This window comes from Triturus cristatus, chromosome 2_1 (genome assembly GCF_964204655.1).
Source record: "Triturus cristatus chromosome 2_1, aTriCri1.1, whole genome shotgun sequence".
In the NCBI taxonomy this organism is placed as follows: Eukaryota; Metazoa; Chordata; class Amphibia; order Caudata; family Salamandridae; genus Triturus; species Triturus cristatus.
In genome coordinates, this window is record NC_140581.1 from 82,178,436 (window position 1) to 82,192,084 (window position 13,649).

Consider the following 13,649-nt stretch of genomic DNA (forward strand, 5'->3'; position numbering starts at 1 on the left):
ATTGTGATATACTGAAAGGAGACAGAACTAAATCCTCAATTGACGAAACAACACATTCTACATCATCACAATTCGAATCATATGAATTTTCCTTTAGAGATAATCTAGAAAGACAATCTGCTCTCATATTATGTCCTCCTGAAATGTGTTTTATGGTAAAGTTGAATTCATGCAACCTTGACAAAATTCTGACTAGCCTGGCTGATGCCTTACCAGTGCCATTACCATTTAGGAGATTCAGCAAAGGTTTGTGATCACTTAGGAGAATGAAGTGCGAGCCCCATATATACGTTTTGAATTTCTCTACTGCCCAGGAGCAAGCCAACGCTTCCCTCTCAATAGTGTTATAATTTCTTTCAGCACTACTAAGAGATCTTGACGCAAACCCAACAGTATGTTCTTTTGAACCTATCCATTGACAAAGTACCGCGCCCAATCCATGTTGGCTTGCATCAACAGATATAGTACATTTTGAACCTGGTGTAAAAGATGACAAAACAGGAGCTTCAATTATGACTTTCTTCACCAGATTGAACGCATTTTCAACCTCACTTGACCAAATAAATTTCTCATTTTTCTTGAGAAGGGCACGCAAAGGCTGAACAATTTGGGAGTAACCCTGTATAAATCGAGAATAATACTCCGTTAAACCTAAAAAAGATTTTAGAGAATCTTTATCAGATGGAATGGGAACATTTGATATCGCTTGAGTAAGAGAGAATTTTGGCTTTATTCCACTCTCTGACAGTGAGTGTCCCAAATAATCTACTTCTTTTGCAAAAAATTTGCATTTATCTTTCCCTAATGTCACACCAACCTCCTTGAAGCGAGACAAAACTGCCCTCAAAGTGTGTATGTGATCCTCTTTGTTTTTTGAAAAAATAAGGACATCATCCTGATATGTTTGTACAAATGGTATATCTTTAAGAAGATCATTCATGAACTTCTGGAAAACACTGGCTGCAGAAGCCAATCCAAAAGGAAGTCTTAAATATTTATATTCTCCAGAAAGGAGTGATAAATGTAGTAAGCTCGGATGAGACTGGTGACAAAGGGATTTGATGATAAGCACTACGCAAATCAAGCAAAGTAAAGAATTTTGACCCTGATATACCAGTGAGTAAATCTTGGATTTTAGGGAGGGGATGGCAATCAATAATTATATTCCGATTAAGTGAGCGAAGGTCAGCACATAAACGAATACTAGAGTCCTTCTTCTTAACAATAACTATAGGGCTGACCCATTGTGATGAGGTGGTTGACTCAATTATGCCTTCAGATACCATTCTATCTAATAATTTCCTAAATTCCTCTCTGACATTCAAGGGTATTGTCCTTAATTTGTGTATAACAGGGATTGCACCAGGTTTAAGTCTGATTAAGTGCTCATAGTTCTTAATTTTCCCAACAACCTCTTTGAAAACTTCTGGAAACTCTGAAATAATACTACCTGTTAGATCATTTAAGTCTTCTGACACTAATGAAACAGAAACATCATTAACCTGTACTGGTGAATCTGAACCTGGAACTAGCTTTAGTCCCATTTTTGCAAGATCTTGCCAACCACAATACATTTCCCTTCAATTGCAACATATATTTTCGTAAAAATGCACCTTCCTAGACATTTCACATCCCCCATAAAATAACCCAACATGTCAATGTCTTTACCACCATAACCCTTTGGAACAATATCCATAGGATGTAATTTCATAGAATGAGATGGCCAATGGAGATGAAATAAAATATCAGAAATTATGGTTACAGGTGCACCAGAGTCTGCCATCATGGAGAAGGAAATGTTATTAATCATCACTTCACACGTAGGTTCTTTTGCACGACTATTTTTTGATAACTCCACATCAGTTTCAATTGCCATAATTATCTTTTTCTCCAAAGGTTGTGATGAAATAGTAACAGTGTTAACATCCAAGTTTTGTAAATCCGCTTCCACAGAAGCAATATTTGCATCTGGATATGCTTCCATTGAAGAGACTGCACTAACTTGAACAAATCTTTTGCCCTTACAAACCGTGTAAAAGTGTCCAATTTTTTGACAATTTGAACATTTCTTCCCAAGTGCCTGACAAATTGGACTGTTCCCAAGATGCGTTCTTGAACCACATCTATAGCATGAAGACATCATTCTTCTTTGAAATGGCTTAACAAAAGGTCTTACAAACTTGCTTTTTGCAGCAATGGCATTGACTTGCGACTCATTCTGCGAACTTGTATTGAAGTTCATCTCTTGTGAAATACACTGTGATGACACTATAGATCGTTCAATGCTTTTAGCCATATCTATCACCTCTGACAACGTTGGATCACGACAGCTTAATATTCTTTCTTGTATCTTTTTATGATAACATTTGTAAACAAACTGATCCCTGATGACTATATCAAGATATGCACCAAAATTACATTCTGCTGCTAAATTTCTGAGAGCCGAAATAAACTCTTCCACGGTTTCGTTTGACTCTTGTTTCCTTCTCATAAAATTGTAGCGTTCGAGCATTACATTTGGCTGCTCCAGAAATGTTTTATTTAGTCTCTGGACTGCGTCAGAAAAAACATTCCACCCATCTCCAGTACCGGGAGGGGGAATACCAGGAGGAAGATTGTCAAAAATTTCTCGCCCTGCTTTCCCCAAATGACTATATAAAATTGCCAACTTTCTTTTAGCTGAATAGTCATCTGCATCAATTGCAACCAAGTAGCTTTGAAAACTGCGAAACCAGGTTTTCCATACTTCTTTTGGTTTTCCAGGTAAAGGAAGGAATTGCTCAAGTAATACAACTTGATGATTTGCTGCCATTTTCTTATATATTGTATTATATATTCTTTTTTTTTTTTATATTATGTTTTCAATAACTTGAATTACAAGATAGCGTTATTCACAACATGTATTGTGTAGCTATGAATTTTATAATCCTTTTCCCTTTTTTAAAACATATTCATATCCCTTTTCAGAAGAGAAAACAATAAATAAATTAATTTTAAAGTACCTTTTTTTTTTTTTTTATTTCTTCCTCCTTGAATGACACCTTTCTGTCACCAAATGTATCTTTTTTCCTTCGTTTCAATGTATTTAGCGTGTATATCGCTGAAGTATATACACTTTTTGAACGCTTGTTCAGCTTGTTCAACGTGATCTCCTTTCCGTAAGCCCCGTTGTCATGGAAGCAGGCTTGTTGTAATCCTAAAATGGCCGCTGGTCCGGACTGTGCGTAACGAAGCGCAACGTTGTTTTGTTTTAGATCGTTGCTAAGTAACCGCGTTGGAGCGTGTGGCGTCAGGAGAGTGCGTCTTGAAATCTCGTAAACCACTCAAAATTCCGCCGATTGCTCCCCTGTGCAGCTATTCGTTCACGGGAAGGCACAACCAGAACAACGCATTGTTGCCAATCAACTTGAGCTTTTCTTTGAGCAAAGGAGGGCGTGCAACTTTGGTGAAAACTTCCTTTCTTGAAAATCGTCGCCAAAATGTGAAGTGTAAATCCAAGGAACAACAAGCAATCAAGTAAGTAATGTCCACAAAAGTAATCCTTGGTTAACGCTGAAGTTTATTCTTCAATTCTTCTTGAATGTAAAGGAAGTCACTGGAGCACATCTGTTGTGGCAGAAATCCAACCGAAGAATAGCATTCTTCAGTTTGGAATACTCCGCCACAACAGAGGCACGACACGAGCTCCACTTGAAAGAAAACCTTCTTTCAAGAAGCGCACGCTACAGAACTAAGAACGTATACAAATGACTGATCACAATGTACAACAGAATCACAATAACAACTTACGTACTCTACAGCCGCCAAGACCGGGCACACCCTTCCCCTCTACCTGCGACAGACCGAAGACCTGCTGACCTTCAGGAGACAACTCAAGACCTGGTTCTTCGACCAATAGCAGCAGCAACCCCCCCTTGCCAATCCCCCAGCGCCTTGAAACCCTCACAGGTATGTAGCGCGCTTTACAAATTATGTGATTGATTGTTTGATTGATTGAATGTGTATGGGCCATTATTTGAGATTTTAGGTTGCGCTGGATCATGGTCCTGGCAGGGGTCACCGGGAGGCACACGTGCAGTAGTGGCATCTGAGCGTGTCATGGTCCTGGCAGGGGACACCGGGAAGCACATGCGCAGTAGCCGCCTCTGAGAATGTTGTGGTCCTAGCAGGGGTCACCGGGAGGCACACGCGCAGTAGTGGCATTTGAGCGTGTTCCGGACTGGTCCTGGCAGGGAACTACGGGAGGTGCATGCGCAGTAGCGGCCTCTGAGAACGATGTGGTCCTGGCAGGGGTCACTGGGAGGCGCACGCGCAGTAGTGGCCTCTGAGAATGTTGTGGTCTTGGCAGGGGTCGCGGGGAGGCGCATGCGCACTCCATCCAGACGCCGCATTAGCCGGGACAGGGTGGCGCAGAAGCGCTCGGCTGTGGTCGGAATAGCCCGGGAGACCGCCCTGACGCCCCCGGAGCTGCGGCAGGAAGCTAAGCACGGCGCGGTGAATGTAGGACACGGCTCGCCGGCTCCTATCCAGGCCTCCGGAGCTCGGCCCGCCGCAGCCCTCCTCCGCGGAGCCCTTGCATCTTCCCCCCGGGCCACGGACAGCGCGGCCTGAAGCTGGACGGCTGGGCCTTGCTCCGCCGGCTGGGCTATGATCTGAGCCCGGCGGCCGGGCCGGAGGGGGCCGCCTCCCCCGCGGCGGGCCCGGGTCGCTCCTCCAGGGCCGGCAGGATGCCGCGGGGCCCCTGCTGGAGCCAGCACGAGGTGGGCCGGCTGCTGGCGCAGATCGGCGGCTCCCGCCAGGTGCCGCTGCTCATGGCCTCCACCTCCCGGCCCAACGAGGCGCTGTGGCGGGACATCGCCCGGCGCCTGTCGGCCGAGGGCTACGAGCGCAGCGTGTCCCAGTGCCGGGCCAAGTGGAAGAAGCTCAAGCAGTCCTTCTACTCGGACTGGGCGGCCCGGCGGCGGGGCGGGGGCCCGAGCCTCTGCTCCCCGGGACACTACAAGGTCATGAAGGGGCTCTGGAAGGCGGCCGGCCGGCCCGTGTTCGGGGTGCGCAGGCTGCCAGGTAAGCGACTCGGAACACACCTGGGGACTGCTGGGGCCGCACGGATACATGAAATGAGTATATTTGGGGGAGGGCCGGAGAGAACACCTGCGAGCGCTGCTGGAGTCTGTGTTTACATTTGGCAAGATGACTGGAGGTGTGTCCAGGATCACACGTGATGTCGTAGTAACTTTATTGTGTGTACATCCATCTCTGTCGTGGAACGGTGTGAGCCAGCAGAATCAAGGGCTGTCATCCAACATGAGCTTGTCAGCGGAGGAACCGAGATCTGTATCAACCCCCCCACCCCATATCTTATAGGCTCCATTTATGGCTAGTCTTTGCCGCGTCTCTTTATTCTGGCTCCCTAGATGCTTGGCTTAACATAATGTTTGCGAAATGTGGTGGTGCTACTGAACCGCGTGTGTATACGTTTAATAGAGGTGTTTGGAGGCGTGTCTACGATAACACACTGTTCGTCGCCCGTGTGCCCTGAGAAGTTGTGGAGCTCTGGCAGGCAAGTTCTCTTGGCGCCAGTTGCCTTAAAGTTAGAGAGTTGAGAGTTCGGTGTATACCCGACTCCTCTATTGACACTTTGTGTGGCTTTGGCTATCCGACGGGTCAGCTTTTTTTGCAGTGCACTAACTCCCTCTTCTCTGATGTTCTGAGTACCTGTTTCTGTCAGTGCATGGAGCTGCTTCACCAGATGCATCGTTGTAAACCCTGTGGTACATCAGGTCTGCTCGGCCTGATGCATGTAAACCTCGAAAGTACGTGGGTGGTAAGAAGTTTATATGATTTGGAAGTTACATTTTTTGCTATAGTTGGGATTGAAGCGAAGACTGAACAGCACGTACGTAGGGCTCCCTGGTGTCACACTTGTCCCACATCTTGCATGTTTGGCCGCCTTATTTCATACTTCTAATGTTACTGCACACGCCCTTTTTAGGTCATGCATGCCAGAAAGTGTATGTGCTGTCTGTTCCGAAATGTATTATTGGCTTGCAGTGAGTTTAGAGCCTGCCCATAGCTTACTGTTGGTTGACTTAATTGTTCCTCTAGTATGCTTTGACTTTTCTCTACTGTGTGTGGGCCATGTGTTTGTCCCTTCACCGGAGTATGGATACATTACTGCATCCTTGTTTTTATAGGTCGAGCCTTATTGTCTACTGCTTGTAGCAAAAGTAAACAAGTAGAAAATAAGAGTGGCCCGCCTTTTTTTTCTACTTGTTAACTCTTGTTAGTTTGCTGCACCCCCACTTTACCTTTAAACATTTTATGCTAAAACGCGGGTGCCGTGATTGCTGCAAAAGTAATGAAATAGCAAAACAATCTATTTCTTTACTTTGTCAACAATCTCGGCATCCACGCTTAAACTTAACACATTTAAAGGTAAGGTGGGAGTTGCTGCAAAGAATTGTTTTCTGTATAGTTACCGATCAGAGTTTTAACTAAAATGAAACCAAAGTGTAAATCTTTTTTTAATGAAAACTGGTTGTGGGGGAAGCAACATGCAGCGCATGCTTTCACTTCCAAACATCTGACGTTCACGGAACTAAATGAAATGTAATATCTTACCTTTGGCAGAGACGAGAACCACACTGAGCACTGTAAGCCTTTAATTGTCCCAATATAAACAGTACGTGATCTATGGCCTCTTCACCGTATACTAATACGACATCCCGAGGTGTAGCCCCAGTTAGTGGCATGCCCACAGTGCAAGTGAAAGTAATATAGCAATTTTATTGCGCCTGTTAAATTCTTAAAGGAAATGGGTAATTGGAAAAACAATAAGTTCCTGAGCTATTTTTCTTGTTCCAAAATTGTCCTTTGAACGCCTTTTTTTGTTGAAATGGAACAGAATGCCTACTAGACCATGATTTTTTATCTATTGCTATTTTGGTTTATGAATGAGCCCTTTAAGTCCGTCATACAGCGCATGCACCACAACACCATTTTGTACGTCCTCCATAAACATTTACTTCAATGAATATTCCTGTTAAATTGTCCCTTGAGCCTACAGCTAATATTGTTCATCAGACCAAGCATTACATTGGATATTGCTGTGTTCGAGTGAGCATTAAGCACTGGCAGTTATTTTAACAGTGCAGAAGTGTCCCATGTCTACAAGCCAGCTCTGACTACAGCGTGAAATCTGTTTGTAAAGTTTGGGACCCTCTCTCGGTGTGATTAACAGGTGTTTATTGTTCCCTACTCAGTTGTACTCATTCTATCTTCCTCAGGAAGATTAACAGTCGCTGGTTGCAGTCCTATCCCAAAATAAGTCTGGACTGGCAGGAAGCAGAAACAACACAGTAAAGGGGGGGGGGGGGCGCAGGTCAACTCTAATTTTAGCTGACCGTGCACAAGCCACGGTTCTGAAAGTACAGGGTCTAACTCTATTTCTTATGTAGATTAACAACCCCAAGTGCTCTAACTTTTCACAATGCGAGACCTATTGCGTTACAAATGCTTGTTCTTTTGACCCATGCTGTAGTTGCTTTACAGCATGGGTACTCGCAAACATTTTTCCTGGGGGCCACAAAGTACTGTCTGTGGCCTACCGAGGGCCATGTCGATGCCAGCAGGGCGAGGGTTGGGGTGTTAAAAGGTGAGAGTAGTGGGACGTAAAGCAGATGCACGCTAAAGAGAAGTTGTCTAGGAAACAGTCTTTGCTCTGTACCTTTACCTTTACTTTAATTAACGTGCAACGTTTCACAGCTTTCTGAATGTTCCTGCTCTGTCAAGTGAACAACAGCCCAGGTCTGCTGTTCACCAGGGGGTCGCAATTAAAGGTTAGGAGAGCCGCATGTGGCCCTCGGGCCGTACCTGAGTGTTCTTGCTTTACAGCATATCCAAAAACCATTGGCAAAGCCACTTGATCCCAAATGTGAGACCGATTGGCTTTCAGTACTTGTTTTACAGAGTACTATTAATAGAACCTTACTGTGACCCTTTATGGAATCTCTTAACTTATGTGGCAAAAACTCTGTCTCTTCTGTCTGATCCTGGTAGTCCCAGGCTCTCCTGTCCCACCTGCACAGCTGTGTACATTTGTTTCCTCCTCTGGAACTTTGGGTTCCTGTTCCTATATCCTTATAGCTATGAAATGATCAGCTGCAGAGGTAACCTATTATGAAATGTGTTCTCCTTCAGATCTGAAAGTCCAGGATATGGACTTGTCTGAGTAAAGCCTAGAAATGATTTTAGGAGCAAATAGAAGAAGGCAAATCTCTTAATTTCATAAGTGTGCAGTTGAACGCGATGCAGTGTATAAGGTGATTTCTGTAGCTTGAGATGTACTTGCCCAGTGTTGGTAAAATGACCATGTTCTAACTGTACAAACTGGGAGATAGGCTTACTTTCACCTTTGTAGGCGTTCGATACAAATTTCCTATTCGTCACTAGTCCACCAAATCCTTGTTGCTTTGTATTTTTCTGTGTTCAAAATATGGTAGGAGACTGCCTCTGCAACTTAACCAGCACCGTGATTGGATATTCAAAAATGAGATTGGACACCACTTAATTTCAAATTTTATCATGCATTTGTTCTTTGCAGGTGGGTGAAAGGCAAACTGTGATAGTTTGTCCCAGGGGCTGCGGTGTTCCCTGTTCTCCCTAGTGTGAGAAGTTGGCCTGATATATGCTGTCCACTAGTTATAGTGGGCACCTTGTATCAGTCCAAACAACCCCTTATTGGTTATAGGTTAAAGTCAACCTTTATTGAAAGCTATCCTAGTGGTAGCTATGGAGAGCAGCCTTTAGGCTAAGCCTTGAAGGAATGTAAAGCAGCTTGTTTTACCAGTCTATAATCTCGAGTCACTAAAAGAAAGATTTCCACACCAGGTGTGTGTGTATGTATATATAGTGTATTTATTACTTAACACACCCTCCTAGTCTCTTTAGGTCTCGCCTGAGCCAGCGCATGCACTGTCTCTGCGAGACATTTAGTAAGGGGCTTTTTGGAAGTGCTCCCAAAGGCTTTTGCTGGCCTAGCGCTTGCGTTCACGCGCCATCTGTCTTTCCTCTGTCACGGGTCATTAAGTGCATCGCGATCACTTTCGCGGCCGGTGAAAAGTGATCGCGATGCACTTATACCTCTGTTACTTCTAAACGTAATAGAATTCTCTTTATAAGAGAGCCAGTTCCCATCTCTCCCCCCTACACATGTTTTGGTGATTTAGATTTAATGGGGTTCCCCACAGCTCGGCGTGCAGTTGTCTGCTCTGTTGCTCTTGGCGCCACCGCTCATGTCCTTCCCCCGCGTATTTTCAGAGATGATCTGAAGGTCGTCTGGTCCGGGTGCCTGCAGCTCCTTAACTAATCGTCTTGTACTAACAACTTAACGGGTGACGACGTGAGCATTACTTTCAACTTCTGTGCTCTTCCCGCTGTCAGCGCTTACAAAGTTTGATGTTTCAATTGTTAATGGCCAGTTGCTTTTCTCAGTGTCGGCTTTGCTACGATGCAGCAGCGCGAAGAGACAGCGTGCGAAAATTACTGTGTGCAATTTGCAAGCACAGCGTTATTCCATCTGCACAGAATAATCTTGCTCAGCACCCTTGCTGACGCCCTACTTGGCAGAGAGAGCTCCTTCTCTCTTTTTTTTTTTTTTTTTTACTTTGTGTGGTGTGTGACATGGTTGAGGAAATGTGAGTACTGTGCATCCATTGTTGTGACCGTGATTGATTTTATGTGATTTCTTGCCTGAAATGCTCCTGGAAACGGGTTGTGTTCAATACCCGCCAGGTCACGCTGGTTGAATTATGGAGTAGATCCCGCTTTTCTTTTCAGGAGTCAGTAGACAGCGCCAGGATGTCCTTGGGCATAAGAGCGCTTTATAAGCTTCTAAATAATTAAAATGGATGGGGTAGAACGCACATTACCGCGTTTATGGTACTCTTTAGCATGTGATAACCTTGACAGGCGTCAGGACCAATGTATTCTCAGTGAATTCCTTCTCCTCTTTCACTCTTCTTGGCTTGCTAGCCTGCGAGGAAACGTTCCACGCTTCCCTCTGAGATCTCCACTGCTCATCTGTCACTGTTCTTTAGAGCCAAGTTGATGTATCTGCTTTTCCTCCTGCCTTTCACAAATTCCTAAAGGAGTCACTTAAAGGTTTTTTGAGCACTGTAGTGATGATTAGGTGGTTTGTGGTCAAGTACTCCAGGCAAGGTACAAGATTTAGAGCTGGTTAGCTTTATAGTCCTGTTTGCAGTCAAATAAGAGAAATGTGGCTGTCAGAATTAGTCGGGATCAGTACCACCGTGGAGTGACAGCTTACAAAATAACTCAATCTCATTTAAATATCTGCTCTCCTCCCTCTGTAGATGAGGGATACCAGTAAAAAAGGCAGTATTTACGTTAATGTGAACTCAAAGGCCCTCCGACGTCTCTCATCACACCCCACTTCTTTGAGAAGCCTGTGCCTTCAGAGACCGGGAGTTTTAAAAATTGGACTACTCGCCTTCCGTGAGGGCAACGGCCATCGTTGGGGGAGAAAACACCACAGTGCAGCATCATCGCCGCCGTGAGGGGAACTGCCACCGAAACTACAATCCCCAGCATTCTAAGCCCCGTGCGCTTGCCGGTGACGGATTCTGGCAGCGCCTGGGACATACAAAAGGACCCCAGGTGCCCCGCAGCGCGGGCGAAGCCCGGGCCAAGGGCGGGCCCGTCAGGGGCCGGAGGAGGCCGGGTCGGGCCATCCCCTTAACATCGTTGGCGTCTACCCGTGACGGTCTGGTTATCTGTGTAAAGGTACTGTTGTTTGTGACTTATTCTTTGTTACCTGGACTCCAGAACTAAGGATTTGTAGACCAGGATTCACCCTATAGCCAAGCTTAATAATGGGGCAAAAAACAAAAGAGCCCAGTTCCCCGTCCCGTGACGAGGCAACAGGCAGCAACGGCATTACCCCTCCCCTCGCTCAAGGCCATCGATAAGATGCTACAAAAAACTATTGGGGTAGTGGTTAATGCTATCGAAAACACAGAGCGAAGGTTGTCTATTACTCCTGTGGCACCTTTGGTAGAGCAGGTTGGGGACTATTCAATATCTGTAACAAATCCTCCTGCCGTAAGCTCCTTTCTTACGTCATCATTTGCTGACCTACCCTGTGCCCAGGCTCCCTCGGATATTTTAGCAAGTCATATACCCCCAAGCCTGTCCCCACCTCCCCCAAACACTACTGCAAAAAAAAAAACCCGGGCCCCCGAGGAAAGAAGAGGAGACCTGTTAAGAAGCCGAACAAAAATATATGCCTTAAGTGCGATCCTGTACTAACTACCATCGGCTCCTCCCCAGCAAATATGATAGCTCCGCTGTGGGTTACTAGCTTAATAGCTGATTTTCAGATTCTCCTAGAACAGACCATTGGCAACCATATTAAATCCTTGGCATCTAGGATCGATAGACTAGTTTCCACCCTCAACAATAAGGGCCTGGGAAAATTATCCCCAATGATTCCACACGGGAATTCTGTCTCCAGTGGAGTAGGCTGTAGTGCTCCCCAATCTGAGATTGCCACAGTTGCTGACAGTGTTATAGGGAACAAAGATTTACGATTGATTACCACTAGCAATGAGCCAGCCTCGGAAACAGTTAGCCCTTTTTTAAGTTCATGTATAGTTGCTGACGGTTCCCATGTAGCTCCAATTCCTGTCTTGGCCTCTGTAATCCCAAAAGTCACTTCCAGCGAAGAAAAGACAGAATGTGAAAGATATAGTTTGGCAAGGTGGCCCCCTGCTGTTCCAGCTCCATCAAATTTAAACCCATTTCCTATAGGTACACCATCGGAGCTGCAAACTATTAATCTCCCCCCAGAGTCTTTACCATACGTTGTAGTTCTATCGGTGGTACCATCTTTAACCCAGGGGAAAAACGAAACCCATATTGAGTTAAAAAACAAGTGTGTACAGTGGCTAAGTGCTAATAGACCTCTCCCCTCTTACATCTCTGGGGAAATCCTCTCTGTCAGACGTATAGACTGGATCGGGAAGGGTCCCAAAACTATAGCAGGGAACTGTGTGGTTATAAATTTTAGGGATACTGCTGCCGTAGAGTATATCTGCGGCTTGTCCCCCCTCCAGTTTAAACACCCACATTTTTACTCTTCACCTGTCATACTTCTATCCTGTGACTCATTTGAGATCAGTTTATCTTAAAGGAGCTAAATATGACGAGGGGCGTAATGGCTGTCCTTCTGGAGTGCATCAGGGGCAAGCAAGTTGGGTAGACGTAAACGCCTACAATCCCCCCTGCCATCCTTTGTGCATAGAAATAGGTTCAGTATACTGAACCAGGTCGATTGACGCCCACATGACAAGGAGCTACCCTTGAATAATAACAGTGAAACATCTACTTTTTCAATTACACTGGAGGGAAATACTAAAACCCTCACCTCAGCAGTCACCACACCCCCTGGTGGTCTGGGCAGGGTGGTAGGGTGTGTCGCGGGGATGTGGGGGACGCGGTGTTCCCGCGAGGAGATTCTGTTGCAGGGGGGGAAGCACCTCGTATAGAAGAAATAGAGAAGAAAGCCCATCTAGAGTCTCCTACCTATGTTAGTCTTCCCTCCACGGCAACAGGAAACTTAAAAGTTTCTGGTAATGTAGCCGATGGTACCATAAAAATCCTCTCGTGGAATGTTGCTGGTGTAAAAAATAAATTATCTAATCCTGACTGGGGCTCTTTTATGGCAGTACATGACATCTGCCTGATTCAGGAAACCTGGGCATTAGAGGAAAGTCCAAGTCCAGGCTATGCAACATTTCATACCCTGGCAGTATCTAGTGGTAGAGGCCGCCCATCCGGTGGCCTATCAATTTGGATAGGCACCCACCTGGGCGTCAAAGCTACCCAAATACCAACTAACTCCCCTGATGTTCAATGTGTGTTATTGACACTACTGAATTCACCAAAAATAGCCATAATTAATATCTATTCAAGGCCAGTTAGGCATGGGCAGGAGTCTGATACGAATAAAGTATTAGATCTCTTTATCCAGACACTTGACTCTTCAGTTATAATTATAGTGGGTGGGGATTTCAATTGCCAATTTGAGTCCCTGGTTAACCCTGATTGGGATGAACAGGACGATGAAGACTCATTCTGGTGTATCCCGCAACCAAAGATCCCTCCTGTTAAGGCATGGACACGGCTGGTCCTCCAAATAAAATCATTCTCGCTTGCTACGTCTTTGCGGGCGTGCAATGGGAGACTGGCCCCTGACCAACCGGGAAACTCCACATTTAATAGGGTAGCACAAACATCCACCATTGATTATATTTAGGGCTCCTGGTTTTATGGTATTTATTTTTTTCACATTTCCGTCTGTATTTATCCATATTTATTTTTTGGTAATTTTATCTGTTTTTATCCACATTTATTTTTGACGCAAGAAAAAAACCGCTAAAGCTAGTATTTTTCCACATTTATTTAAGTTGGCATGCACACTTGCACTAGGTTGTTATAGCTGTTTTTTTTAAATGGAGCCTATGCTAAGTGCACTTTACATATTGAGAGAAAATGTCTTCCCTGTCCTCTAAGAAAAGCTGCGTGAATTAGTGATTGTGAGTAGGTCTCATTTGCGCAGCTGTCTTGCA

General features: G+C 45.0%; 1 protein-coding gene across 1 annotated transcript in view; it reads left to right on the forward strand.

Moving 5' to 3' along the window:
* The first annotated feature begins 4,295 nt into the window (after positions 1-4,295).
* The window catches only part of LOC146863786 (uncharacterized), an 89,462-nt gene continuing 80,108 nt past the window's right edge, over positions 4,296-13,649 (forward strand). The window contains exon 1 of the mRNA XM_085628071.1: positions 4,296-5,064. Coding sequence (XP_085484197.1) covers positions 4,728-5,064 — 337 coding nt within the window. The 5' untranslated portion in view covers positions 4,296-4,727. The remainder of the gene's footprint in view (positions 5,065-13,649) is intronic.